Source organism: Rhinopithecus bieti, unplaced genomic scaffold, assembly GCF_001698545.2.
Source record: "Rhinopithecus bieti isolate Rb0 unplaced genomic scaffold, ASM169854v2 scaffold_17824, whole genome shotgun sequence".
In the NCBI taxonomy this organism is placed as follows: domain Eukaryota; kingdom Metazoa; phylum Chordata; class Mammalia; order Primates; family Cercopithecidae; genus Rhinopithecus; species Rhinopithecus bieti.
Window position 1 is genome coordinate 64453 of NW_016808861.1, and position 25686 is coordinate 90138.

Here is a 25686-nt window from a genome sequence, read left to right on the forward strand (position 1 = left end):
CTGAAAACTGAGTATTTACATGAAAAAAATAAAGTTGAGCCCTTCTGTTACATGCACCATATAAAAACAGTATTTAAAATGGATTAAATACTTGAACATAAAAATATAATAAACTTCCTAGATAAATATATGGGGAAAATATGACATTGGACTTGGCACTAATTTCTTGTTACAAAAGACAAAGAATTTGATGTCATTTTCTTAGATATGAAATCAAATGCATAAGGAAAAAATAATAGAGAAATGGGACTACATCAAACTTCAAAATTTCTGCACATCAAAGGAAAAATTTAGTGGGGTGAAAATGCTGCCTAAGAAATGGGTGAAATATTTGAAAATCACATATTTGATGGGAGTTAATTTTCACAATATATAAACAATGTCTAAAACTCAACAATAAAAAGTGAGTAGCTTGATTAAGAAATGGACAAACAATTGAACTGGCATCTCTCCAAAGAAGATACATAAATGGCTTATAAGCATTTGAAAGGATGCTCAAGATTAATAAATTTTAGACCAATGCAAAGTAAAAATCACAGTAAAATATTACCTCAAACCCATTAGGAGAGCCATTAAGAAATGTAACAACCCCCCAAAAATAATTGTTACGGATATGGAGAATTGAGAGGCCTTTTGAGCCACTGGTAGGCAAAAATGATGCAGCTACTGTAAAAAACAGACTATGAAGGTTTCTCAAAAAATTAAAAATGGAATTACTATATAATCCAGCAAACATGGAAAATCCTATTTGATACTGTTCTTCGCAGTTATTTTTGGGGGTATGACACCCAAAGCACAGAAACAAAAGCAAACATAAATAAGTGGGACTGCATCAAACTGAAATTTTTCTGCACAGCAAAGAAAATAAAACAAGGAAACTTACAGGATGAAAAAAAAATTTGCAAGCCATGCATCTGATAAGAAGTTAATATCCAGAATATATAAGGAATTCATACAAATCAAAGGCAAAAACAATAATAAGAATGATAATAAGAACTAAATTGAAAAACAGACTAAATGGATAGATATTTTTCCAGTGAAGACAAAGAGCGAACAGGTATGAGAAAAGGACCTCAACATCACCAGTCATCAGGCAGGTGCGAACCAAAATGATGATAAAATATCACTTCACATTTGTTAGGATGGCTATTATCAAGCCACACGTATATTTTCTGGGTGATGGATACCCTAAAAGTACTGACTTTACCACCATGAAATCTATCTGTGTAACAAGGTTGCACTCATATCCCACAAATTATGCAAAAAGAATAGGGCTGGGTATGGTGGCTCATGCCTGTAATCCCAGCATTTTGAGAATCTGAGGTAAGAGGACTGCTTGAGCAAAGGAGTTCAAGGCCAGCCCTGGCAACACAGTGAGACCCCCTTCTCTGTTAAAAAAAAAAAAAAAAAAAAAAAGAAATTTTAAGCATAAAAACATTTTTAAAACGAGATAACAAGCGTTGACAAGTGTGTGATGAAAACAATCTTGTACATTGTTGGTGTGTTGTAAATTGGGAGAGTCATTATGAAAACCAGTATGGATGTTCTTTAAAAAATAAAAATAGGCCAAGCACGGTGGCTCACACCTGTAATACCAGCACTTTGGGAGGCCGAGGCGGGTGGATCACGAGGTCAGGAGATCGAGACCATCCTGGCTAATACGGTGAAACCCCATCTCTACTAAAAAAATACAAAAAACTAGCCGGGCGAGGTGGCGGGCGCCTGTAGTCCCAGCTACTCCGGAGGCTGAGGCAGGAGAATGGCGTGAACCCGGGAGGCGGAGCTTGCAGTGAGCTGAGATCTGGCCACTGCACTCCAGCCTGGGTGACAGAGCGAGACTCCATCTCAAAAAAAAAAAAAAAAAAAAAAAAAAAAAATGGCATATATACACAATACAATATTATCCAGCCATAAAAAATCATGAAATGCTGCCAATATTTCAAAGACATGGATGGACCTGGAAGACATTATACTAAGTGAAATAAGCCAGACACAGAAAGAAAAATAATGCACGATCCCACTCTATGTGTAATATACAAAGGATGAACTCATAGGAAACAAGAGTTACAAACTGGTTGACCCAGTCTGGGAAGCAGGGAAAATGGGAAAGATGTCAGATGAGTGGCGCAGGCCATGCAGGAGAGGGACAGGCCCAGACCCCTGACCGCATAAAGGCTGCTCCTCGAGCAAGGCTCAGAGCCCTCTGGATGTTGGCAAGGCCACTTCCAAGGCCTGTGCAGCAGGTGGCGCTGGTGGGGCTCTTCTGTATCGCTGGGAATTAATCTATGCTATTTTGCTTTGCATTGGTTGATCATATTATATGGCAGATAACTTATTGGGAGGGGATTCACGGTGAGGTCTGGGGAAGTGTTACTCATTCGGTAATAGTTACTGCCCACCCCACTCCAGATCTTGGAATGGTGAATACCCATGAACTGGAAGATAGAAGAAAAATCTTCCACATTACCCTCGGAAAATTTGGCCCTGGGCCTGTCCCTACCAATATGGGTAATGGCAGTGGGCGGTATTTGTGATGGAACACATAGGGAAAAAAGGAAATATGGTATTTCCCTAAAGGCAAAAATTCTATGCAAAATTTTGTCATGGTTAATTTCCTAACTTATTTCATATTCTGGGGATTATATAAATGGTGAAAAAATGGTGTGGATAGATGGGGGTTAATTCTATAAAAATATTTAAGTTTGTGGGACACAGTAGACGACAAGATATTAAAATTTGGTGCCCTAAAACAAAAAATAAAAGTAAATACTAAACTTAGAAAAAAGGAAAAAATTGTTGTACATAGTTATATAATCAATGTTAAAGTAATTAACCTTGCACTTAATAGAGACTGCTGTGCCAGTTCTAAGCCTTATAACCAATTGTGCTGCTATAATTGTCCCTATGACCATTCCTCAAAGACCACACATAGTCCCTTTCTAGACCTGTAACCGCAAGAGCCACTAAGGTCTAATATAAGAACTTGTTATGTTAACTATTAAAGTTGCTTAATTCCCCAAAAGGTTTAACCAAGGGAAAGAAGAACAAACTGACCATCTATGAAGAGAACTGTTCTTGATGTACTTCTGAAGACTATCCTAATAATCATAGTATATAATTATGTAATCACCTGATTGCTCTGCTGATTGACAATTGTTCTATAATTATGTAATCGCCTGATGCTCTACTAATTGACAATTGTTCTATAAATACAAAGCGTAGTAATCTCGGGGCTGCAGCCTTGCTGGTCTGCAGTCTTGTCTGTGCCTCTGGCATGTTGGTCTGGGCAGCTCTCGCCACCTTGCCTCTCCCCTTGGGTTACTTGGACATGCTTAAGTTTTGGGGATCTAATGCATAGCATCATGGCTATAGTTAATCATAATGCTCTATATCAGGGGTACCAGTCTTTTGGCTTCCCTGGGCCACACTGGAAGAAGAATTGTCCTGGGCCATGCATAAAATACACTAACACTAATCATAGCTGATTAGCTTTCAAAATTCTCATGTTTTAAGAAAAATTTGTGTTTGGCCACGTTCAAAGCCATCCTGGGCTGCATGCAGCCAGCAGGACACGAGTTGGACGAACGTGCTCCATATGCTTACATTTTAGTAAGACAGCAAACCTTCAGTGTTCTCACTACAAAAGAAAACGCTGCATGGTGGCTCATGCCTCTAATTCCAGCACTTTGGGAGGCCAAGGAGGGTGGATCACATGAGGCCAGGAGTTTGAGACCAGCCTATAATTCCAGCTACTTGGGAGGCTGAGGCACAAGAATCACTTGAACCTGGGAGGTGGAGGTTGCAGTGAGCTGAGATCCCGCCACTGCACTCCAGTCTGTGTGACAGAGTGAGACGCGTCTCAAAAAAGAAAAAAAACAAAACCAAATAACTCTGTGAGGTAACGGATGCATTCATTAACTGTATTAATCATTTCACAATGTTTATACATACAATATCATTACATTTTACATAATAAATAGTTATATACTTTTAATTTGTGGAAAGTAACCACACAGTCCACACACGTATATGTGTGGGTATATTTGTGTGTATATGTGTACACATCTCAACTAGTACAATTGAAGACGCTGGGAAAATAAAGTTTAAAATACCAATTTTAGTTCACACTAAAAATATAAAATGTAGAAATAAAATAATATTAGATTTTCTTATATTTAGGGAGATGCTTAGCATTATAAAAACATTACTGAATAGGAATTTCTGTAGAATCACATTTGAAAATTCTGTAAGGGGCTGGGCATGGTGGCTCACGCCTGTAATTCCAGCACTTTGGGAGACCGAGGCGGGTGGATCACCTGAGGTCAGGAGTTCTAGACCAACCTGGCCAACATGGTGAAACCTTGTCTCTACTAAAATACAAAGGTAGCTGGGCATGGTGGTGCACACCTGTAATCCCAGCTACTTGGGTGGCTTAGATGGGAGAGTCGCTTGAACCCAGAAGGCAGAGGTTGCAGTGAGCCAAGATGGCGCCATGCACTCCAGCCTGGGTGACAGAGTGAACCTCTGTCGCAAAACAAACAAACAAAAAAATTTATTTAAAAAAAAAAGAAAGAAACTTCCATAAGAAATCATAAAGCAGAAAACAGACCACATCTCTTTGTGGTGTTACTGGGATTTTGGAACCAAATATGGTTAACACTAATACTCTCACACATTTCAGACATAATGCAAACAACAACAACCAAAACCCAAACCAAACCAAACCAAAACAAAACAAAAATCTTAAAAAAATAGTTTAAAGGCCAGGCGTTGTGGCTCATGCCCGTAATTCCACCACTTTGGGAGGCCGAGGTGGGTGGATCACCTGAGGTCGGGAGTTCAAGACCAGCCTCAACAACTTGGAGAAACCCCATCTCTACTAAAAATACAAAATTAGCTGGGCATGGTGGCACACGTAATCCCAGCTACTTGGGAGGCTGAGGCAGGAGAATCACTTGAACCCAGGAGGCGGAGGTCATGGTGAGCCAAGATTGTGCCATTGCACTCCAGCCTGGGAAACAAGAGCGAAAATCTCTCTCTCAAAAGAAAAGAAAAAAATAGTTTAACATAGAGTTCCTCAAAAATACACATATATTCCTGTGGCTCCTGAGACAATGAAAGGGCAGTCAGATAATAAAGTCTGTTATAAGCCATGAAGAGGACTTTGGCTCTCACTGTAACCTCAAAGGAAGGTTACTTTTTAGAGAATTTAGGAGCATTAGACAGAAGATGCCTCTATGTGAGAGCAAGAAAAAACAACCATGCTCCTCAAAATCACCTCCATTGAAGCAGAACTTCTCAAATAACTTTTGAAGCCCGTCTTCCCCCTTGGCCTTTAGAGCTTTCACCTGTGGCATGTGTTTCATTCATTCAACCTACCTGAGGGTTTAGCTATGGTCTCATGCCTCTTCACATTCCAGGGCTCCTGTCTTTGCTCCAGACAGCTAATCAGTTCTGGCTTAGAAACAGTCAGACCTGTTTTATTAGAAAAAAGTAATATGATGCTTGCTGGGATTCTCCAATTACCAAGCTAGTGTTGTGCTCTGTAGAGAAGACAGAATATTATAGATGATTCTAGAAAATTAATAATAAGGCCAGGCGCGTTGGCTCACACCTGTAATCCCAACATTTTGGGAGGCCAAAGCGGGCAGATCATGAGGTCAGGAGATCGAGACCATCCTGGCCAACATGGTAAAACCCCAACTCTATAAAAATACAAAAACTAGCAAAGTGTGGTGGCACGTGCCTGTAATCCCAGCTACTTGGGAGGTTGAGGGAGGAGAATCGCTTGAACCCAGGAGGCAGAGATTGCAGTGAGCCGAGATCACGCCACTGCACTCCAGCCTGGCAACAGAGTGAGACTCCATCTCAAAAAAAAAAAAAGAAAAGAAAATTAATAACAAAATAATATTTCTAAACAGAAAGTTTAGAATATTTTATATTTTTGGGTCTTCAGCTTCCCTACCCAATACTACTTAATCAAAAATTGGTGGTAGAAGTTGGATTTTAAGGTCTGGTCAATAATATTTTATAAAGGAATTTTTATAATGGAATTCCAAGAATTACCACTAAAGGCTGGGTATGGTAGTTCACACTAGTAATCCCAACACTTTGGGAGGTCAAGGAGGGTGGATCACTTGAGGTCAGGAGTTTGAGACCAGCCTGGCCAACATAGTAAAACCTCCTCTTTACTAAAAATACAAAAATTAGCTGGGTGTGGTGGTGGGTACCTGTAGTCCCAGATACTCAGGAGGCTAAAACAGGAGAATCACTTGAACCCAGGACGTGGAGGCTGCAGTGAGCTGGACTGTACCACTGCACTGAAGCTTGGGCAACAGAGCTAGACTCTGTCTCAAAAAATAAAATAAAAACAAACAAAAAGAATTACCACTAAACTAGAGTGAAAAATGCCCATCACCTCAAGGCAGAAGAAAGTTAATGTAAACATAAAACTTCTTGGAAATTTTCTTCTCTATCCCAACAAATCCCCAAGTTTTCCTTGAAAGCAGAGATCTAAAACTCGTTTACATAAAGCAGAAATCCCCACCAAACGTTCTACAGAGGAAGAAAGTAAAATCTTTAGTGTGAAATAGGAATTGTGTATTGAAGTTCTTCTCACCCAGAGAGACCAGGTTTCTGTAGTTCTCTAGCATCACTTTCCTGTACAAATTCTGCTGAGCAGGTTTCAGAAACTCCCACTCCTCCAAAGAGAATTCTATGGTCACATCCCTAAATGTCAACAGCTCCTGAAAAACAAAACAGAACAAAACATAAGACCAACTGTGAATGGGCAGTTCTTGACTCCATATGAAAAGAGAATTGCTGTGACTTATATCAGTTACTGGAATTATTCAATGGGTATTTTTAACAAAAATATTCTCTGATGTATTCTCTAACACTGAGGAAAGAAAATAGAATCCACGTGGCCAGGTTCGGTGGCTCACGCCTGTAATCCCATCACTTTGGCAGGCCGAGGCAGTCAGATCACCTGAGGTCAGGAATTCGAGACCAGCCTGGCCAACATGGTGAAACGCTGTCTCTACTAGAAATACAAAAACTAGCTGGGTGTGGTGGTGCATGCCTGTAATCCCAGTTACTCAGGAGGCTGAGGGAGGAGAATCGCTTGAACTTGGGAGGCAAAGGTTACAGTGAGCCGAGATCATGACACTGCACTCCTGCCTGGGCTACAAACTAAAAGGAAAACAGAATCCACAAAACCAATGTAGATACTTTTCTAAATAATCAGTCTAAAAATAAGGGCATCAACACAGGCATATACAGTTTTGAGTTTTATGTCTGCAGATTACAGAGTAAGTTGTAAATATTACTGATACAGAGAAGTCATGATGGGTTAGAAGGTATCTGTCAAATTTTAATGTACATAACAATGAACTACAGATCCTGTTAAAACGCAGTCTGATTCAGGTGATCTCAGGTGAAGCCTGAGTTTCTGAATTTCTAACAAGCTAGCCAGTGATACCAATGCGTCCAAATCAAGAATATTTTGTCAAACAGAGCAAGTGGTTGAGCCCCAGTTTATCTGACTAGTAAACGAAAATGAGCCTTCATTTTCCAAAGCAAGCTTTAAGCAAATAGAATCTAGAAAGAAAGGGGAGTTTGCAGATTAAATGTGATGGTTTATGTATATCAGTCAGTAAATCTCCCAAGGTACTTATGCATAATAAAGATAAAAATAATTAACTTTATAATTTAGAAAAATCTGTCACAGACAGCCTTAACCTAGTGATTGCAATTCACATAAACCGGGCTGGGCGTGGTGGCTCACACCTGTAATCCCAACACTTTGGGAGGCTAAGGCAGGCAGATCACGAGGTCAAGAGATCGAGGCCATCCCGGCTAACACAGTGAAACCCCATCTCTACTAAAAATACAAAAAATTAGCTGGGCATGGTGGCACGCGCCTGTAATCCCAGCTACTCGGGAGGCAGAGGCAGGAGAATTGCTTGAATGCGGGAGGCAGAGGTTGCAGTGAGCTGAGATTGCGCCACTGCACTCAAACCTGGGCGACAGAGCGAGACTCTGTCTTGAAAAAAAAAAAAAGAAGAAATTAACATGAACTACAACACAACAAACTGATGTGCAGTATCAACACACATGGGTGGACACATCATCAGAGCTATGATATTATTGGCAACAAAAAGTAAATTATAACCTGAATCTAAGCATAAAGAAACACCTTTATGCAAAGTTCAAGCTACAGATATCTCCCAGGTTTTATAACTTCTAATAATGTATTTGAATAGTCTTTCCTCAGCATTTTAGAGAGCTAGTCTTATCTAACTATTCTCTTTTCCAGAACCTTCTTATTCTGGGCAATTAGTGCCATCCTCTTTAAATGTGCATTTTAAAAATCCTGTTTCTGCATAGAGTTGATGGAACATCCAGATGGAACCTAAACAATACACATTCCCCCTTCACTAATATCTGAGGATCCTACACCATCCCTAAGAGAGATCTTAGGTATCTACACCTTTCCACATTGATGTGACACAAAGAGAACTTTATTTATTTATTTATTTTTGGGACAGAGTCTCATTCTATCGCCCAGGCTGGAGTGCAGTTGAGTGGCGTGATCCCGGCTCACTGCAACCTCGCCTCCTGGGTTCAGGTGATTCTGCCTCAGCCTTCCAAGTAGCTGGGACTACAGGAACGTGCCACCATACCTGGTTAATTTTCTGGATTTTTAGTAGATACAGGGTTTCGCCATCTTGCCCCGGCTGGTCTCAAACTCCTGGCCTCAAGCAATCCTCCCACCTAAGCGTCCCAAAGTCCTGGGATTACAGGCATGAGCCACTGTGCTCAGTCACAAAGAACATTTTTATTCTTGCAGGTCATACACTCGATGGTGAGAACTGGTCATGGTATGTAAGAAGCCTGGAGAGAAAAAATAAAGAAGGCTCTATTATATAAAAGAGAAGTATTTTTCAGTGCCTCTTAACTACTATAGTAAGAAGTAATATTTATAAGAAGAAAAGGGGGGGAAAAGTATCTAAAACAAACTGGCTAGGTAGGAACATGAGAGGTAGAGAAGTAAAAGTTTTGTAAGTTCTAAAGCCAAGACATTCAAGAATGAAAAGAGAGCATCACCCCTGAGCTGGGGCACATTCACCCGAGAACCAGCCATTTCTTCCTCTTGTTCCTCCTTTGGGACTCCTTCTCAGGTGGTATTATCTGGAAAATCACAGCTGTAACTTGAGAATACGCCTTTTAAAGCATCAGCAAAACCCCTTCACCTGCTACCACCGCACCCATAGGCAGATGTACCTTAAAGGTGCAGAAAAGGCCACACTTGCTTGTCCTTTGTCATTGTTACAGAAGAATTTCAGGAAGAGTGAGCTTCCACCTAAAGACTAACATGTGAGTCTCTACTTTCCTGCCTTTAGGTGCTCTTCCATGGCAGAGATGGCAGCAATTTCTGCTGCAGCAAAGGCAGTATGGGCCCCACTCCCCTGCTCTCATGAAAACCAAGCAGAGCAGGCCCTGTGACCTCTCTTTAAAACAAAGCCTGGGGGCCGGGTGCGGTGGCTCATGCCTGTAATCCCAGCACTCTGGGAGGCCAAGGCAGGCAGATCACCAGAGGTCGGGAGTTCGAGACCAGCCTGACCAACATGGAGAAACCTCGTCTCTACTAAAAATACAAAATTAGCCAGATGTGGTGGCGCATGCCTGTAATCCCAGCTACTTGGGAGGTTGAGGCAGGAGAATCACCTGAACCCAGGAGGAAGAGGTTGTCGTGAGCCGAGATCATGCCATTGCACTCCAGCCTGGGCAATGAGAGCGAAACTCTATCTGAAAAAAAAACAAAAAAAAAAAGCCTGGGGAGGCTGAGGCAGGAGAATCACTTGAGCCCGGGAGGTGGAGGCTGCAGTGAGCCGAGATCGCGCCACTGCACTCCAGCCTGGGGCCTGGGTGACAGAGTGAGACTCTGTCTCACACACAAGAAAAGGCTGAACTCATTTCTCACATTATGTCTGGGAGCCCTCATGATTGCTCCTGGCATTACCTTAGAATTACATGAGACACTTAATTAAAACAACATGGATGCTTCCACCCAGGCCAACATAATCTGTTGGGAGGGCACAAGTGAGGGTATTTCTTCAAACTGGCCACTTAATCCTAACTGGAATGTGATGAGCTGATAACCACTTAGCTAAGAATTACCTTTTAAACTTTAATATGCAGAGAAATCATCTGGTATTTCAGGCCCCACTCTAATTTGATTCTGCAGGGTTTTTGTTTGTTTGGTTTTTTTGAGACAGAGTCTTACTCTGTTGCCCAGGCTGGAGTGCAGTGGCATGATCTCGGCTGACTGCAACCTCTGCCTTCTAGGCTCTAGTGATTCTCCTGCCTCAGCCTCTCGAGTAGCTGAGACTACAGTCACATGCTACTATGCCTGGATGACTAATTTTTGTATTTTTAGTAGAGATGACCTTTCACGATATTGGCCAGGCTGATTTTGAACTCCTGACCTCAGGTGATCTGCCCTTCTTAGCCTCCCAAAGTGCTAGGATTACAGGTGTGATTCACTGTGCCCAGCCAATTCTGCAGGTTTGAAAGGAGTCCATGGATTGGCTTCATTCACAGCTAATGCTGACCCTGCCTGCCCTATGTCACTTACAAGAGCACTCAACTAGACAAAGCGCCACAGCACACAGTCCCTTAAACCCATACTCTTCTTACAACACAAATGCTTTTGGTCCAAAATAAAAACCACCAATCACTATCCTAAAACATGGCATTCTCTGCTGGTCCTTTAAAGTTTACAGAGGCTGGAGAAGGCAGCTTATGTCTGAGTAAGTCTGCATTTGGAAAACAACATGTGCACATGCATTAATGTGATGTTTATGGAGCATGCGCTGTGTGCTCAGAAGCACGCTACAGAGCACTGTGCTGGGAAGATGATATAATGTGAATTTATCCTCATAACACCCTGGGAGGTGAGTACTAACTGTCCCATAATTCCCTGGATTTATATGAAAAGCCCAGCATTTATATTTCTTCTTGTTCTAGCACTGATTTTTTTTTTTTTCTGAGACAGAGTCTTGCTCTGTTGCCCAGGCTACAGCGCAGTGGCACGATCTCGGCTCACTGCAATTTCCACCTCCCCAGTTCAAGCAATTATTCTGCCTCAGCTCTTGAGTTGCCGGGATTATAGGTGCCTGCCACCATGCCCAGCTAATTTTCTATTTTTGATAGAGATGGGGTTTCGCCATATTGGCCAGGCTGGTCTCAAACTCCTGACCTCAGTAGATCCTCCTGCCTCGGCCTCCCAAAGTGCTGGGATTATAGACATGAGCCACTGCGCCAAGTCTTTTTTTTTTTTTTAATGCATGGAATAGGCCAGGCATGGTGGCTCATGCTCGTAATTCCAGCACTTTGGGAGTCCAAGGCAGGTGGATCACCTGAGGTCAGGAGTTTGAGACCATCCTGGCCAACATCGTGAAACCCCATCTCTACTAAAAATACAAAAATTAGCTGGCTATGGTGGCGCACACTTGTAGCCCCAGCTACTTGGGAGGCTGAGGTGGGAGAACTGCTTGAACTTGGGAGGCAGAGTTTACAGGGAGCGGAGATCACACCACTGCACTCCAGCCTGGGCGATAGAGTGAGACCCTGTCTCAAACAAAACAAAAATATTTAGAAGCTAAATATTTAGTCTTAGCAAGGTAAAAGCAATAGAAATAATAACTATAGGGCCGGGTGCGGTGGCTCATGCCTGTAATCCCAGTACTTTGGGAGACTGAGGTGGGTGGATCACCTAAGTTCAGGAGTTTGAGACCAGCCTGGCCAACATGGTGAAATCCCATATCTACTAAAAATACAGAAATTAGCCGGGAGTGGTGGTGCACGCCTGTAATCCCAGGTACTCAGGAGGCTGAGACAGGAGAAAATCACTGGAACCCGGTAGGCAGAGGTTGCAGTGAGCCAAGATCGCACCACTGCATTCCAGCCTGGGCAACAGAGCGAGACTCCACCTCAAAAAATAGAAAAGAAAAAATAACTATAATAATAACAACTCTTCTGTTCATGAGTGGCCCTTCAGATGGTGACATCAGAGTTCCCAACATAAGGAAAGTGGCCCTAAATCCCCTGCACACATCCCTTTTTTGTACTGACCCCATGATGTGAAATTCAGTCATTTATTCATTTGCCACAGACACAGTTCCTAGATGGCAGAGATTATGAGTGCCTCATCTGTTTTTCTAATTGCCATAGGAAATGAAAGCAATTGGCTGATCAGTTTCAGTCTCCAGCTCTCCTCCTTGTTTTTCACTCAAGTGAAAACTGGAACAACTCCCATCTAGGAACCAACCAAAGAGATGATTTTTATGAGAAAGAGAAGAAACACTGAATGACTTATTCCCCTCCCTCTTAGATGGTAGCAGAATTAGACCCTCTTGTCAGCCTCACCCCAGTCTGCACACGACATCCTCAGATGTCTCAAAGACTCTCAGGTGCTGGGAAGAGGGTCTCCAGTCACCCTGGGTTGACGTCCCCATGGCAATCCAAACAGGAAACACTGAGACTGATTCTGTGGGAATAGAATAGACAATGGAACTTCCCTGGTAGAGCTTCAGATCCTAAACCCATATGTGATATCACCTGTCCGTAATCAGTTAGCTTGGGTAAGAGGAATGACAGGAACATTTTACTCCAGTATCACAGCTTACAGGTAGGTATGGTTGTTATGGTCACGGCAGTAGATATTTTGTGGCCTGGACCCCCCACTGCTGGGGTGATTCTGCCATCAGATTCTATTTACACCAAGAGCCTCTCACACAACTGCAGCAGGTCAGAGGACAAGATCTGAAAATTTTCAAGGACCACACTTTGAAGGGTGGGGCTCTAAGATGTTGATGCTGACCTGCCACGATGCAGAAAATGTTTCCTATGGGCTTTCTGTACATTCTCAATCCAAAGTCAGGCCCTGTCTCATGAGTCCCAGAAGCCAGTGCTTATATATAGTTTCTAGTGACATCAACCTGGCTGTACATTATCGGGTGTTATAGCATGCTGTGCAAAACCAGAGGAGAGATCCTGTCACGGAGATTCCTTTAACGCATTAGAAATGATATGTCAACGAAAAAAAAAAATGAGGTAAAAGTAGAGAGTTCATATGTGCCACGTTTGAGAACAGCAAGAACAGCAACCCAGAAGCATAGATTCAAGTTGGCTTGAATATACACTTTGAATAGCAGTAGTGAGCAGCGGAATTTTTTTTTTTTTTTGGAGACAGTCTCACTTTGTCATCCATGCTGGAGTGCAGTGGCAAGATCGTGGCTCGCTGCAAACTGAATCCTTGGTTCAAGCAAGTCTCCCACCTCAGTCTCCTGAGTGGCTGGGATTACAGGGTTTCTAGGCCCTAATTGTCTCTGAATTCATTTCAGATCTGAAGATGCCAGGGACATTGAAAGAGATGGAACGGTTGATTGCTGCCCTGTAAAGTTATTTTTGTAGAAATCTGATCTGACTGCTCTACAAGGGACTATAGAACACAAATAAGCAGAGACCATTTTGCCTGCACATTTGGGGTTTGCACAATTGCAGGCTGTGACTGGAAGCCCAACAGGGAAAGACCCTCTAGGGTGAAGTCTGATGGGTACCTTATATGTTTACATCATACCTGGTCTTTTCGGACAGTGTTTTGAAAATGTAATTAAAAGCACAATCATCTCCAACCCCAGAAAAACTCTCCACAGTGGCAGAAGAGAAAGCAAAAACTGTATGATTACACAATTAAGTCAGAATGTGACATTAATTGCAGGCAATTTGCTAAGAGATTGCAAAGATAGAAAGAAGCTTGTCATAATTAGACCTCCAGAAGAAGATGTGACAGCACTCACTTGTTGTAGTTTATCCTAAATCCACCTGGGAATTGGGGAGGTCAGTTGACTATATTCTATAAAAGATAAACTTCCCACATCTTCATGACAGGAGGTGGTTTTGCAACTTGGAGCGAAATTCAGGTACCTGGTGAAGGTAGGGTTTTACTCCTCTCTAGAAACTGTGGTGCCAGGTGCGGTGGTTCAATACTGTAATTCCAGTACTTTGGGAGGCCGAGGTGGGCAGATCAACCGAGATCAGGAGTTCGAGACAAGCCTGGCCAACGTGGTGAAACCCCGTCTCTACTAAAAATACAAAAAATTAACCAGACGTTGTGGTAGGCGCCTGTAATCCCACCTACTCGAGAGGCTGAGGCAGGAGAATCGCTTGAACCTGGGAGGTGGAGATTGCGGTAAGCCAAGATCACGCTATTTGCACTCCAGCCTGGGTGACAGAGGGAGACTCCGTCTCAAAAAAAGAAAAAAGAAACTGTGGAAGAGGGATCTATGTTCTTGGCTATTTATATATTAAATCAATGGTTCCTGACTCAGAGTGCTGGGCCATGGTGTTCCTGCCCGTGAAGCTTAGCCTACAGCCTGCAGCCCACACAGACCCTCATTGCTGCATCTGTGCTCCAGCACCATGCCACAGAGCAGAGCCCTGGGCTGCAGGAGGAGTACCTGGAGCATTTGTGGTTAGAATTATATTTTCACAATAATGGAAATGAAAAGGGTGTTCCAGCCTAAGTTTCTGGGGGTTTTCTTTTTGAGACAGAGTCTTGCTCTGTCAGCCAGGCTAAAGTGCAGTGACGCGATCTCGGCTCACTGCAACCTCCACCTGCCGGGTTCAAGCGATTCTCCTCCCTCAGCCTCTCCAGTAGCTGGGACTACAGGCGCCCACCACCACGCCTGGCTAATTATTTGTATTTTTAGTAGAGACAGGGTTTTGTCATGTTGGTCAGACTAGTCTCAAACTCCTGACCTCAGGTGATCCTCCTGCCTTGGCCTCCCAAAGTGCTGGGATTACAGGCATGAGCCACCACGCCTGGCCTCCAGCTTCAGTTTCTACTGATAACGATGACATGGAAAAAGTACTATTGGATGCCCAGCATGAAGTCTGGACGGAGTTGCTCCACGAGTTGTCATCGTGACAGCCCATCTCACTCACAGACACAAGGCACCAACAGAGATTCTGAAACACCCAAGGCATTGGAGAGAAAAACAGTTATTAGTCTGTGGAAGATCATATTGAGAGAAAGAAGTTGAAAGTATATTGAAGGAATACTCAGATTCGATATAGGACTTTTTAAGTGAGCAAGAAAAAATTCCCCCCAATGTGTTTCTCTTTAAGAACCAAAGTGCACAGCTTCTCTCAGCATGAAAAACACACGCATTCTGAAGAACAGATACAAATTCTACGTAGAATTTCTAGAGGTTTTTCTTCCATCTTTGCTGCTGTCTCATCTGCTGGCCACTGGACTGGGGATTTATATTGGAAGCCATCTAACAACATTCACCAGCATCTTCTGATAAGGAACAGGAAACCAACGTTGTTCACATATTGGAATTATATCTGAGCTTGTGGCACAGCTAACTGAAGAGCTGTTATCATCCATGGGTGGGTGACTGCATCCATTGCATTTATTAGTTCTGTAAATGCTGCATGCCTAAGTTAATAAAATGAAAAAATAGGGCCAGGTGTGGTGACTCACGCCTGTAATCCCAACACTTTAGGAGGCCGAGGCGGATGGATCACCTGAGGTTGGGAGTTCAAGACCAGCCTGACCAACATGGGGAAACCCCATCTCTACTAAAAATACAAAACTAGCCAGGCGTGGTGGCGCATGCCTGTAATCCTAGCTATTCAGGAAGCTGAGGCAGGAGAATCACTTGAACCTGGGAGGCAGAGGTTGCGGTGAGCCAAGATCATACCATTGCACTGCAGTCTGTGCAACAAGAGCAAAACTCCGTCTCCAAAAAAAAAAAAGAAAAGAAAAAATAAGGTCAGTCCCAGTGGCTCATGCCTGTAATCCAAGCACTTTGGGAGGCTGAGGTGGGCAGAACGCCTCAGGTCAAAAGTTTGAGACCAGCCTGGCCAGCATGGCGAAACCCTGCCTCGACTAAAAAATCCAAAAACTAGCCAGGCATGTTGGTGCATACATGTAATCCCAGCTACTTGGGAGGGTGAGGCATGAGAATTGCTTGAACCTGGGAGGTAGAGGTTGCAATGGCCGAGATCGTGCCACTGCACTCTACCCTAATCAACAGACTGAAATTCTTTCTCAAATACATATATGTATATATAGACACTAAAATCATGCTGACCTCTAATCATACCTGTTGGATTAATTAATAAACATATTAATTGATGTGACAGAGGTGGGGTTAATATCTATTGTAACAATTTGTTACTATATTTTTTCTTTTCTTTTTTTTTTTTTTTGAGACGGAGTTTTGCTCTTGTTGCCAAGGCTGGAGTGCAGTAGCATGATCTTGGCTCACTGCAACCTCTGCCTACCTGTTTCAAGCAATTCTCCTGCCTCAGGCTCCCGAGTAGCTGAGATTACAGGTGCCCACCACCACGCCCAGCAAATTTTTGTATTTTTAGTAGAGACAGTGTTTCACCATGTTGGCCAGGCTGGTCTCGAACTCCTGACCTCGTGATCCACCCGCCTCAGCTTCCTAAATTGCTGTGATTACAGGCATGAGCCACCATGTCCGGCCTATTTTCTTTTAAGAAATAAATATCTTAGGATAAATAATTTTAATATGTTAGTCATAATGTATGAGTATTAGAAAATTATCTGTAATATTAATTCAGTTAAAATAATTTATATTTCAAAAGAATGCATAATATTAAAATCATTATTTTAAAGGGGTTTGTCCAAAATAAATATTGTGCTGTTATATTCACACTATTGTACAAAATACTGTTTATTTTATTTTTATTTTTTTGAGACGGAGTCTCGCTCTGTTGCACAAGCTGGAGTATGATCCCGGCTCACTGCAACCTCTGCCTCCCAGGTTCAGGCAATTCTCCTGCCTCAGCCTCCCAAGTAGCTGGGATTACAGGCGCTTGCCACCACACCCAACTAATTTTTGTATTTTTAGTAGAGACGGAGTCTCACTATGTTGGCCAGGCTGGTCTTGAACTCCTGACCTCAGGTGATACTCCCACCTCAGATTCCCAAAGTGCTGGGATTACAGGCGTGAGCCACTGCACCCGGCCGAAAAAATACTGTTTAATTTAAATGGATGCAGTTTGCCTACACAAGCGTACATATAACTATGCCAACTGTTCTTAAAAAACAAATAGAAACCAAGGTACAGGGCACACTCTAAGCTGGTCTTGCTATTGCAGCATAAGCACTTCGGCCTCCACATATTAGTAATTACCTTGGATCATCAGTTTTCTACCGAAAACACCTATTGTTTTTCTCTGTCCAGATACTAAAGAGATACCCTTCAGTATCTGTGACCCTTTAGCTTTCTGGATTGCTGAATTAAATCTTATCCTTTGTGTTCACTTTTTGTTTTTTTAAGACAAAGTTTCACTCCTGTTGTTCAAGCTGGAGTGAAGTGGGCAGATGACCTGAGGTCAGGAGTTCAGGACCAGAATGGCCAACATGATGAAACCCTGTCTCTACTAAATATACAAAAAATTAGCCAGGTGTGGTGCCGGGCACCTGTAATGCCAGCTACTCGGGAGGCTGAGGCAGGAGAATCGCTTGAACCCGGGAGGCAGAGGCTACAGTGAGCTGAGATTATGCCATTGCACTCCAGCCTGGGCAACAAGAGTGAAACTCCAATTTACATATATTTTGAAGAAGCAGAGAAAAATGGTACATATAAAAGTTGTCTAGGCCAGGCACAGTGGCTCATGCCTGTAATCCCAGCATTTTGGGAGGCCAAGGCAGGAGGATCTCTTGAGGTCAGGTGTTTGACACCAGTTCGGGGAACATGGTGAGATGCTGTCTCTACAAAAAAAAAAAAAAATTAGGCAGGCAAGTTGGTGCATGCCTGTAGTCCTTGGTAATTGGCAGGCTGAGGCAGTAAGACTGCTTAAGCCCAATAGTTCAAGGTTACAGTGAGCTATGATCACGCCGTCGTACTCTGGCCTAAGTGGAAGAGTGAGATTCTGTCTCAAAAAAATAATCAATCAATAATAACATTTTCTAAATTATATCCTTTAAGAAAAGGCAAAAGAACAAAATGTCTTCCCTCATTTTCAAGTGGGGGAATGAAGCCTCTTATTTCTAATTTGCATTTGCTTCTGCAAAAGGTAGGTCTAGGCCCATGGTCTTGAACTACTGGACATCTGAATTCCAGTAGGTGCTGGATTCAGACAACTGAGGGGTGGCATTGGGCACACTATGTGCACATAAAAAAAGGGTTTGTGGGTGGAACTAAAAGGCAAACGAGGGAAAGTTGCTATCAAGAAACCATGGGTGGGACAGTGCAGGCTTAGGGAAGGACTGGTTCATGCGATAGATCATGTCCCAGGAGAGGTTATGCTCTGACTTCTTCCTGTGTCCATGTAGGTAGATGAGACTATGATCAGGTGGCACAGAAGCCTGGGTTGGTGAAAAAACCAGGTTGCCAGTACAGATTGCCTTTCAAGCTCTACTGATAAAATGTAATTTACACTTAATTAAAAACTGAAGTTAAAATAAGTAAAGAAATCTTTCCAAAGTGACAAACTCAGGAAGCGACAATGCTGATTGGAACACAGACATATCTGACTCAGATGTCAAGTCAAGCCATTCTATCACTTGGGACATTTTCCCACCCCCGTCCTGCTCACTGAAGTGGACAATAACCGTACTACCAAGAGCCACTGTGCTGTGCCCCACTGTGTCCCTTAGATGCATTTTGCTTTGCAGGTTTGTGCACTGCCTCACTGGGTTGGGTGTTCTTCGTTCTTGGGGATATTTTTTCTCTCTTCACCAATCTGAGAAAATTTTTTCCTCAATACCAGCATCCAATTGCCTGGCCAGCACTGTATCTCTAAGAAATGGAAACTGGGAGCTGGGGAAGAAAATCTTAATGTCCTAACGGATTTGCTTTTAGAGGAAAGGTATACCTGATTTCTCCCAGGCACAATGCACCAATCACTCTACAGAGAGGCACCATTCCCATACCTCAGGCTGCCCCTGAGAGGAGATGACCCAGGGGCCTCAGGAGACACAGCCACTGTATGCATCTCGTGTCATCCCCAGACAGTTCTGAAACTCAAAACCAGGAAAATAACACAGGGTGGCTGAGGATGCATTGCCCTGTGAAGCTTCCAAAGTGGAACTTCAACCTAAAAACATTCCGATAAGGTGTCTGTGCCTAGGAAAGATTAAAGGGAGACTGGCACAAAGGTTTTGTTTTTTGGTCTTTTTTTTTCCACAGTGGAGTGCTGGGATTATTCTCTGCTTTCATCTCCTGCAAAATGTTTGCAAATGAAAACATTTATTTTCTAAAAGTGCATTCGCTGCTCTTTGAAATAATGATTAATCAAAATACTGTATCTGAAATGTACAAAAAAGGACTAAGAGTTGATAATGTTGTAAATTAGAGAGGCGAAGTTGGTGCTGAAGAATGTCAAGAAAGAACTGAAAATTTAAAATTCGACTGCAAGCCAGAGTTAGGCTGGGGCAACAGAGTGGTAGATTTGAGACTCTGCTTGTCACACATTTGGAGAATACACGAGAAAATCACTTCTCCTGTGGAGTGTTAATTAAATAGCAGGCAGTTGAGGTGGCTCTAGTGCCCTGAGTTCCTACATTAAAACACATACACACACGCAAATACATTTCTTGTAAATTGCTACCTTAGGGGGAAACAAAATTCAGATTTAGGCAACCACAAACCTTCAATTAACTTCTGATTACATAACCAGGCAATGACAACCTGAATAGTCTAAATAAGATGATCACATAACTGGAACTAGTCAGTTACTGAATTCGGTTTGCTTCTTCCTTCACCTATGAAAAAACTTTCCTTCAAGCCCTTCGGTTGGACCCCAAACCACAAACCGTGGCTGGGTGCTCTCCGATCATGAATCACTGTTAACTTCAGTAAGTTTTTAACATTTTAAAGGTGACTCCCATTGTTTTTTAACAGGAGAAGGAAAAGACTGAGGACCCCCGGGATCACAGCACTTCCCACGCACAAACCACACTCGGGGTCTGGACTCGGCCCTGAGGACCCTTCCATTGTCCCCGCAATCCGGGCTGACGCGAGAATGCGCGCGGCGCTTCCCAGGGTGGGCTCCGGGCGGGATGCGGGAGAAGGGAACGGGATGCCTGCCCGGATTCCCGGTTGCTGGCCCACCTCGCACCCTGTGCCCGGAGGGGACCGAGGGCCGAGCTGTGCCTGCGGGGACTCCAGTCCGCAGACCCCGCAGCTGACAGCGGGGAGGCCCCGGTCCCGTCACAGCCAGTTCCGGCCGCTTTCAATCAGCCCTGCCCCCACCTCGGGACGCGCGGCCTGGCACACTCACCATTTTTCGGCTTCCGGGATGTCCCGGAGTCTTAGCTCTGGATCTCACAGCATCTGCAGGTCAGAGGGCGACAGAGGCTGCGACAGAGTCACCGAGACCTCCTAGCGCAGAGGATACTAAGCAATGAAGACGGACCCTGAGCTCTGGCTGGAGCGAGACAAAGGCCCCGCCAGCTCCAGGACACCGCCCCCTCTACCTTGGCTGCGCACCTGATTGGACAGTTCCCACTCCAACGCCCATGATTGGATACAGTTCCACGCCGCGTCCCCTCAGGTCATGAGTGACAGGAGACGTGATCTGAGAATGGGTTGAAAAAGGCAGGAGTTGCAGGTTTTTCCTGAACTCTTTTCTGGCGCCCTTCCTTCCTTCACTGGAAACTGGCCCTGCCTGGGGAACATTTGCATTTAACTTTGTATATAAGGTTATCTTTATATGTGAATAATAGACATATGCTATTCACAAATGGAAACAATATAATGACAATTATTTTAAAATTTCAGATTTCATCACTTTCCTAGCCTCCAGTCTTTTGAGCAGGCAGCCTGAGATGTCACAAGGGAGGCAATTCTCTAAGAAAGAAACTGTGAGGCACATATGAATTTTAAATTTTCTAGTAGCCACATTTTAAAAAACAAACCAGGCATGGTAGCCTGTGCCTGTAGTTCGAGCTACTAGGGAGGCTGAGGCGGGAGCATCACTTGAGGCTAGGTGTTTAAGACCAGCTCTGGCAACATAGCGAGACCCCATCTCTGCAAAAAATAATTAAAAATTTCGCCAAGCCTGGTGGTGCACGCCTGTAGTCCTGGCTACTCAGAAGGCTGAGGTGGGAGGATCACTTGAGCCTGGGAGGTCAAAACTGCAGTGAGCCACGATCACACCACTGCATTACAGCCTGGGTGACAGAGTGAAACCCTGTTTAAAAAAAAAAGATCTCTGAAGAAGGCATTTTCTCTTTCTGCAATTTAGCCAAGTAGCTAAAAATGTCTTGAAGTCATCTTCTAATTTTTAACAGGGCAAGGATGTTTTCTAAAACCCCAATCTCCAGAGTTGCCATGAGGCAAATCTCCCCAGCATACATGAAAATCACTCACAGCTAATGCATTCCTCATCAGATCCAGCGCTTCTTACCCCTGGCAAATAAAAATCACCTGTGGGGCAGGGAGCGGTGGTTCACGCCTGTAATCTCAGCATTTTGGGAGGCTGAGGCGGGCGGATCACCTAAGGTCAGGAGTTCGAGACCAGCCTGGCCAACATGGTGCAACCCTCATCTCTACTAAAAATACAAAAATTAGCCGGACATGATGGCACACACCTGTAATCCCAGCTACTCGGGAGGCTGAGGCAGGAGAATGGCTTGAACCTGGGAGGCGGAGGTTGCAGTAAGTGGAGATCACGCCATTGCAGTGTGGGGGGGAGGGGGTTCAGGAGATGGTGGAGAATGACTGGCAGGGTGGGGCAGGATGGAAACTTAAAATCCCTTAAGCCCAGGTTGCAACAGACCAATTAAATTAGAATCCTTGAAGTTGGATCTGGGCAACAATATGGTTTAAAGCTCTCAGGGTGATTACAGTATGTAGCCAAGCCCCCAAACCACTGCTTTTCACCAACATAGAGGGTGTTATAGAGGCTGTCACCAGCATAGAGGGTGTCATTCCTGCATACCCTGCTCAGCATAGAAAAAGATCAGAAGGTCCTCTTAGGGAACACTTACTCAGGGAGGGCTAAGCCCCTTAAGTTGCGAGAGCTCTAATCAGCAGGTATAGACTTTTCAGGAGGGAGGGATGAGGCAGCCATTCTGAACCTGTAGCTCCACCACCTCTTGTCCCATCTCCAGACAATTCTGGAGGGCTGTTCTGGCACATGTCTGAAACCTGCACATGGAGGAACAGTGCGGGCTTTGATCTGGTTCAGATGACGTCTGTCCTAGGGAGGCAGGAGGTCAGTGTGCAGTATCTGGGCTGGTGTCTTTGAGGTCAGTAGGTTACGTTTTTGTATCCAAGTCTATTTTCACTAGGGAAGAGGCCAGTCTAAACGGCTTCCAGAGCCCCTCTCTGATTCTCTTTGGGAGATAGGGTCTGAAAGAGGACAAGTCAGTATTTTGGGGAAATTCTACAAAGTCTGGTTGGAAACTGGGGAGACCTCTTGCCTGGTGCTTAGTATTTGCAGTCCTAGCCACATAGATGTTTGGTAGACACAGAGCTGGGTTTGCATTTACATCAGCACAACCTTAAGTCAGAGTTGAAGAAGTGGCCAGGATAAGTGTCTTGGTTGCAGGCTGGAGAACATCATAAAAGCAAACTGCTAGTTTGCTGATTTTCATCTTGGCATTGAGCATTGAGTCCTGGCCAAAGTGCTTGAGTGCAGTGTGAGGCTGATTCATAAATCCACCTCCACACATCGGCTGTCCATAAGATAAGAGGAAGCTCAGTTCATGTGTTGATGAGAGACTCTGCCAGGTGAAAGAATCACAACTCAGGTGTCTTGACAGCTGGCTGACTTGTGAGAAAAGATCCAGGACAGATCTATTTTTGGATGCGTGGACAGGCTCCAGCCTTCTAGAATAATGTGGGAGAAATGGTATGCAAATAAAATATGGTAGGAACTCCTGATAATGAAGAGAAAAACATGAACTTAATAAAAAGAAGACACAGAACCTATAAAAACATTCCATGGTAAAAGAAATACAAATGGACTTTTCTAGCATAAAGAGGCATTCAACCATAATGGTGATCAGGGGAAAATGAATTACAAAATAAATGTGTTTGGCTGGTATGTAATCAGGGATACTAATCTGTATCTTTGTTTGGGTTTCATTTTGAGATTGAGGGTGGGAAATGGCTTATAGCCCTTAGGGGCCTTTGAGAAATGTGGCAATCATCCCCAAGAGCTATGTTCTTCCTGTTCATTCTTGACACTGGCTGAAGAGCCTCAGCTGAGAGAACGACCCACAAATACAGGTTAGGGATAGACTGTGGGGCTCTGTGCCTAGAGAGAGGAGAGTTACCTAAACTCCTCTTTACCGCAGCCCAATCCAAATGAGGATAATTCCAAGGAAACTAAACTCAAAGCCAGAAACAGCACTGCTAGGTTAGGCAAGACTTTGACTCTTCCAAGGTGAGAAGAAACAGAGGATGGATTAACATAGCCTTCCCTGGGAAGGAAACTGGGAGCTTTTTTAGCAGCTAGGGCCTTATAGATCCTGGACTCTGTGTAAAAAGTGAAGTAGAGGTTCCTCTTCAAAGACTTTCCTCCCCATTTGATCATGAATAAATAGTAACTTCTCTTAGAAGCAAAATTTATTCAAAGACCTGTGCTCCTAAATATTTGCCCTGGCATGCTTATAGTGGTCCAAGCAAGCATTAGGTCATAGCCTGTTCCTCTTCCTTATTTAAAAGTGTTTTACCTTTCTCAGCATTCCACAAGTTACTTCCTCCTTCCTTTGTTCTCCTCTACCTTTGTCTCTTTTAAAAAGTTCTAAGTTGCTAAACAATCGGGAAAAATACAGAATGTGAGGTCCTATTCCAGCAGTAGGGTGGATGTGTCAGGTTATAAATAACCCTGTCTCTTTTTTTCGGTGTACTCTCGTGGCAAAACTGCTGGCGGGTATACCCTTTCTGCAGGAAGTAAAAATGACCTCACTAAATAAATTACATTTATGTTCAAGTGCTATTTCTTTACAGCACAGAAAAACAAACATTTTAAAACACTCTGGAAACAGAAAATGTGACTCCTGCGGGAAAAGGTCTGCTACTTGTCAGACACTTTTACACTCATTGTGGTAGTAAATGACAGAACCTGTGGTGGTCCTAGGAAAGAAACTTGAACAATGTACTCAGAATGGCGAACTCTGGGTTTTCTTGAGGGTCAAGATTACTGACATTTCATGTATTATATTTCATGTAAGACATTTGATGCCTTTTGGATATCTTATGACAGTTATGCATTTCTTTATAATCAGAAAAAAATTAACATATAATCATGCATATATGTTTGTATATTGTACAGTGTATCAAAATGAATATGTATTTATATTCTCCCCTTCAATTCAGAAAAGCTGAAGCTCTTTACTCTCTCAGCCTGAGTCCAGGGAGGACTGATATCCACAAATTAGTGGACAGAAACTAATCAGCATTCTCTAATGGAGAAGTGTATCTATTTTTTGCAGGTTGATAAAATCATGGTGAAACTACCATGCTACTTTTTTTAGTTTTTATTGTTTAATATAAAATCTAAAACAAGATACATTAAATACTTATTGACACATGTATTTATTCCTCACCTGGTTCATAATATCTGCCTAATTTTAAATTTTCTTCCATTTCATAGGTTTCAATTGATCTTACTTTACTTATCTTATTTCTTCTTATCTCACAACACACGGGAGTTACGGGAGCTACAATTCAAGATGAGATGTGGGTGGGGACACAGCCAAACCATATCATCCATCACCTGAAGGAACCGTGGTCTCAGACAGCTGGGCATTGAGAGTGCGTGCTGCCCCCTAGAATTCCACACCTACATCATAGAGAGATAGAACAGTCTCAAAGGATTCTAAAGGGTAATGTGGGGAGCCAAAAGGAGGAGATGAATTCACAGCCCTTGCCTTACGTTCTGGTCTAACAAATACTACTCCTGTCCTGGCCCAACAGGATTCCCATACTCTTTACTGGGTCGCACGACGAGTAATTCAGAAAGACAAAAACTTATTAATGCCCCTCCATTCCCCATAGCTTCTGAGGTTTAAGTTCTTCATTCCCTGGGTTTTAGGTTGTTGTTCTCCCTCTACCTCCACAGAATCAGTGTGTCCCATTCCAATACCTGTAATTTCACCTGTATTCTTCTCAACTCCTATTTTCTCCTAGACATTTTATGTAGTAGAGTCAGGTGAAACACAGACAAGCATATTTACATAAAACTTAACCAGAACTAAGTTGGAGTCCCATAAGCCCCATTGGGCTGGATGGCACTCAGGCTGGCCTAAGATTGTGGTTATGGAAAAGAATGTCACATTTTGCCCAGGAATGATCAGTGTGGAATCTCAAATTTGGGAAATAGATCCTTAGAGACCCCGTTTCATCCTTCTCTTGGAGGTAATCAGGAAGAGATAATGCCCTTTTGGAGGAAACCATGTCTAATCAACTAATTACCTAACCAGCATGTGTGGAAAAGGAGGTAAAATCAGACAGTTGACCCAGTTCAGTAGATTTGGTAAAAAATGCCACAAAGTCAGAGTTCAAGTGGTCTCAAAAGCCTAAAAGGTGACACAGATTAGTTTCAAGGAACACATGGTGTCACTGAGTGTTCCAACTTCCCAGAGGGTGAGTACCATGGCAACTTTGAGCAGGCTGGGAA

General features: G+C 43.3%; 1 protein-coding gene across 1 annotated transcript in view; it reads right to left on the minus strand.

Annotated features, from left to right (window-relative positions):
* LOC108539165 (zinc finger protein 682-like) overlaps window positions 1–20513 on the minus strand; it is a 29691-nt gene extending 9178 nt beyond the window's left edge. Inside the window, exons 1-3 of the mRNA XM_017887667.1 lie at window positions 20335–20513; window positions 6620–6746; window positions 5380–5475 (exon numbers count right to left, since the gene is read on the minus strand). Coding sequence (XP_017743156.1) covers window positions 5380–5475; window positions 6620–6746; window positions 20335–20337 — 226 coding nt within the window. The 5' untranslated portion in view covers window positions 20338–20513. The remainder of the gene's footprint in view (window positions 1–5379; window positions 5476–6619; window positions 6747–20334) is intronic.
* Between the last annotated feature and the right edge of the window lie 5173 nt (window positions 20514–25686).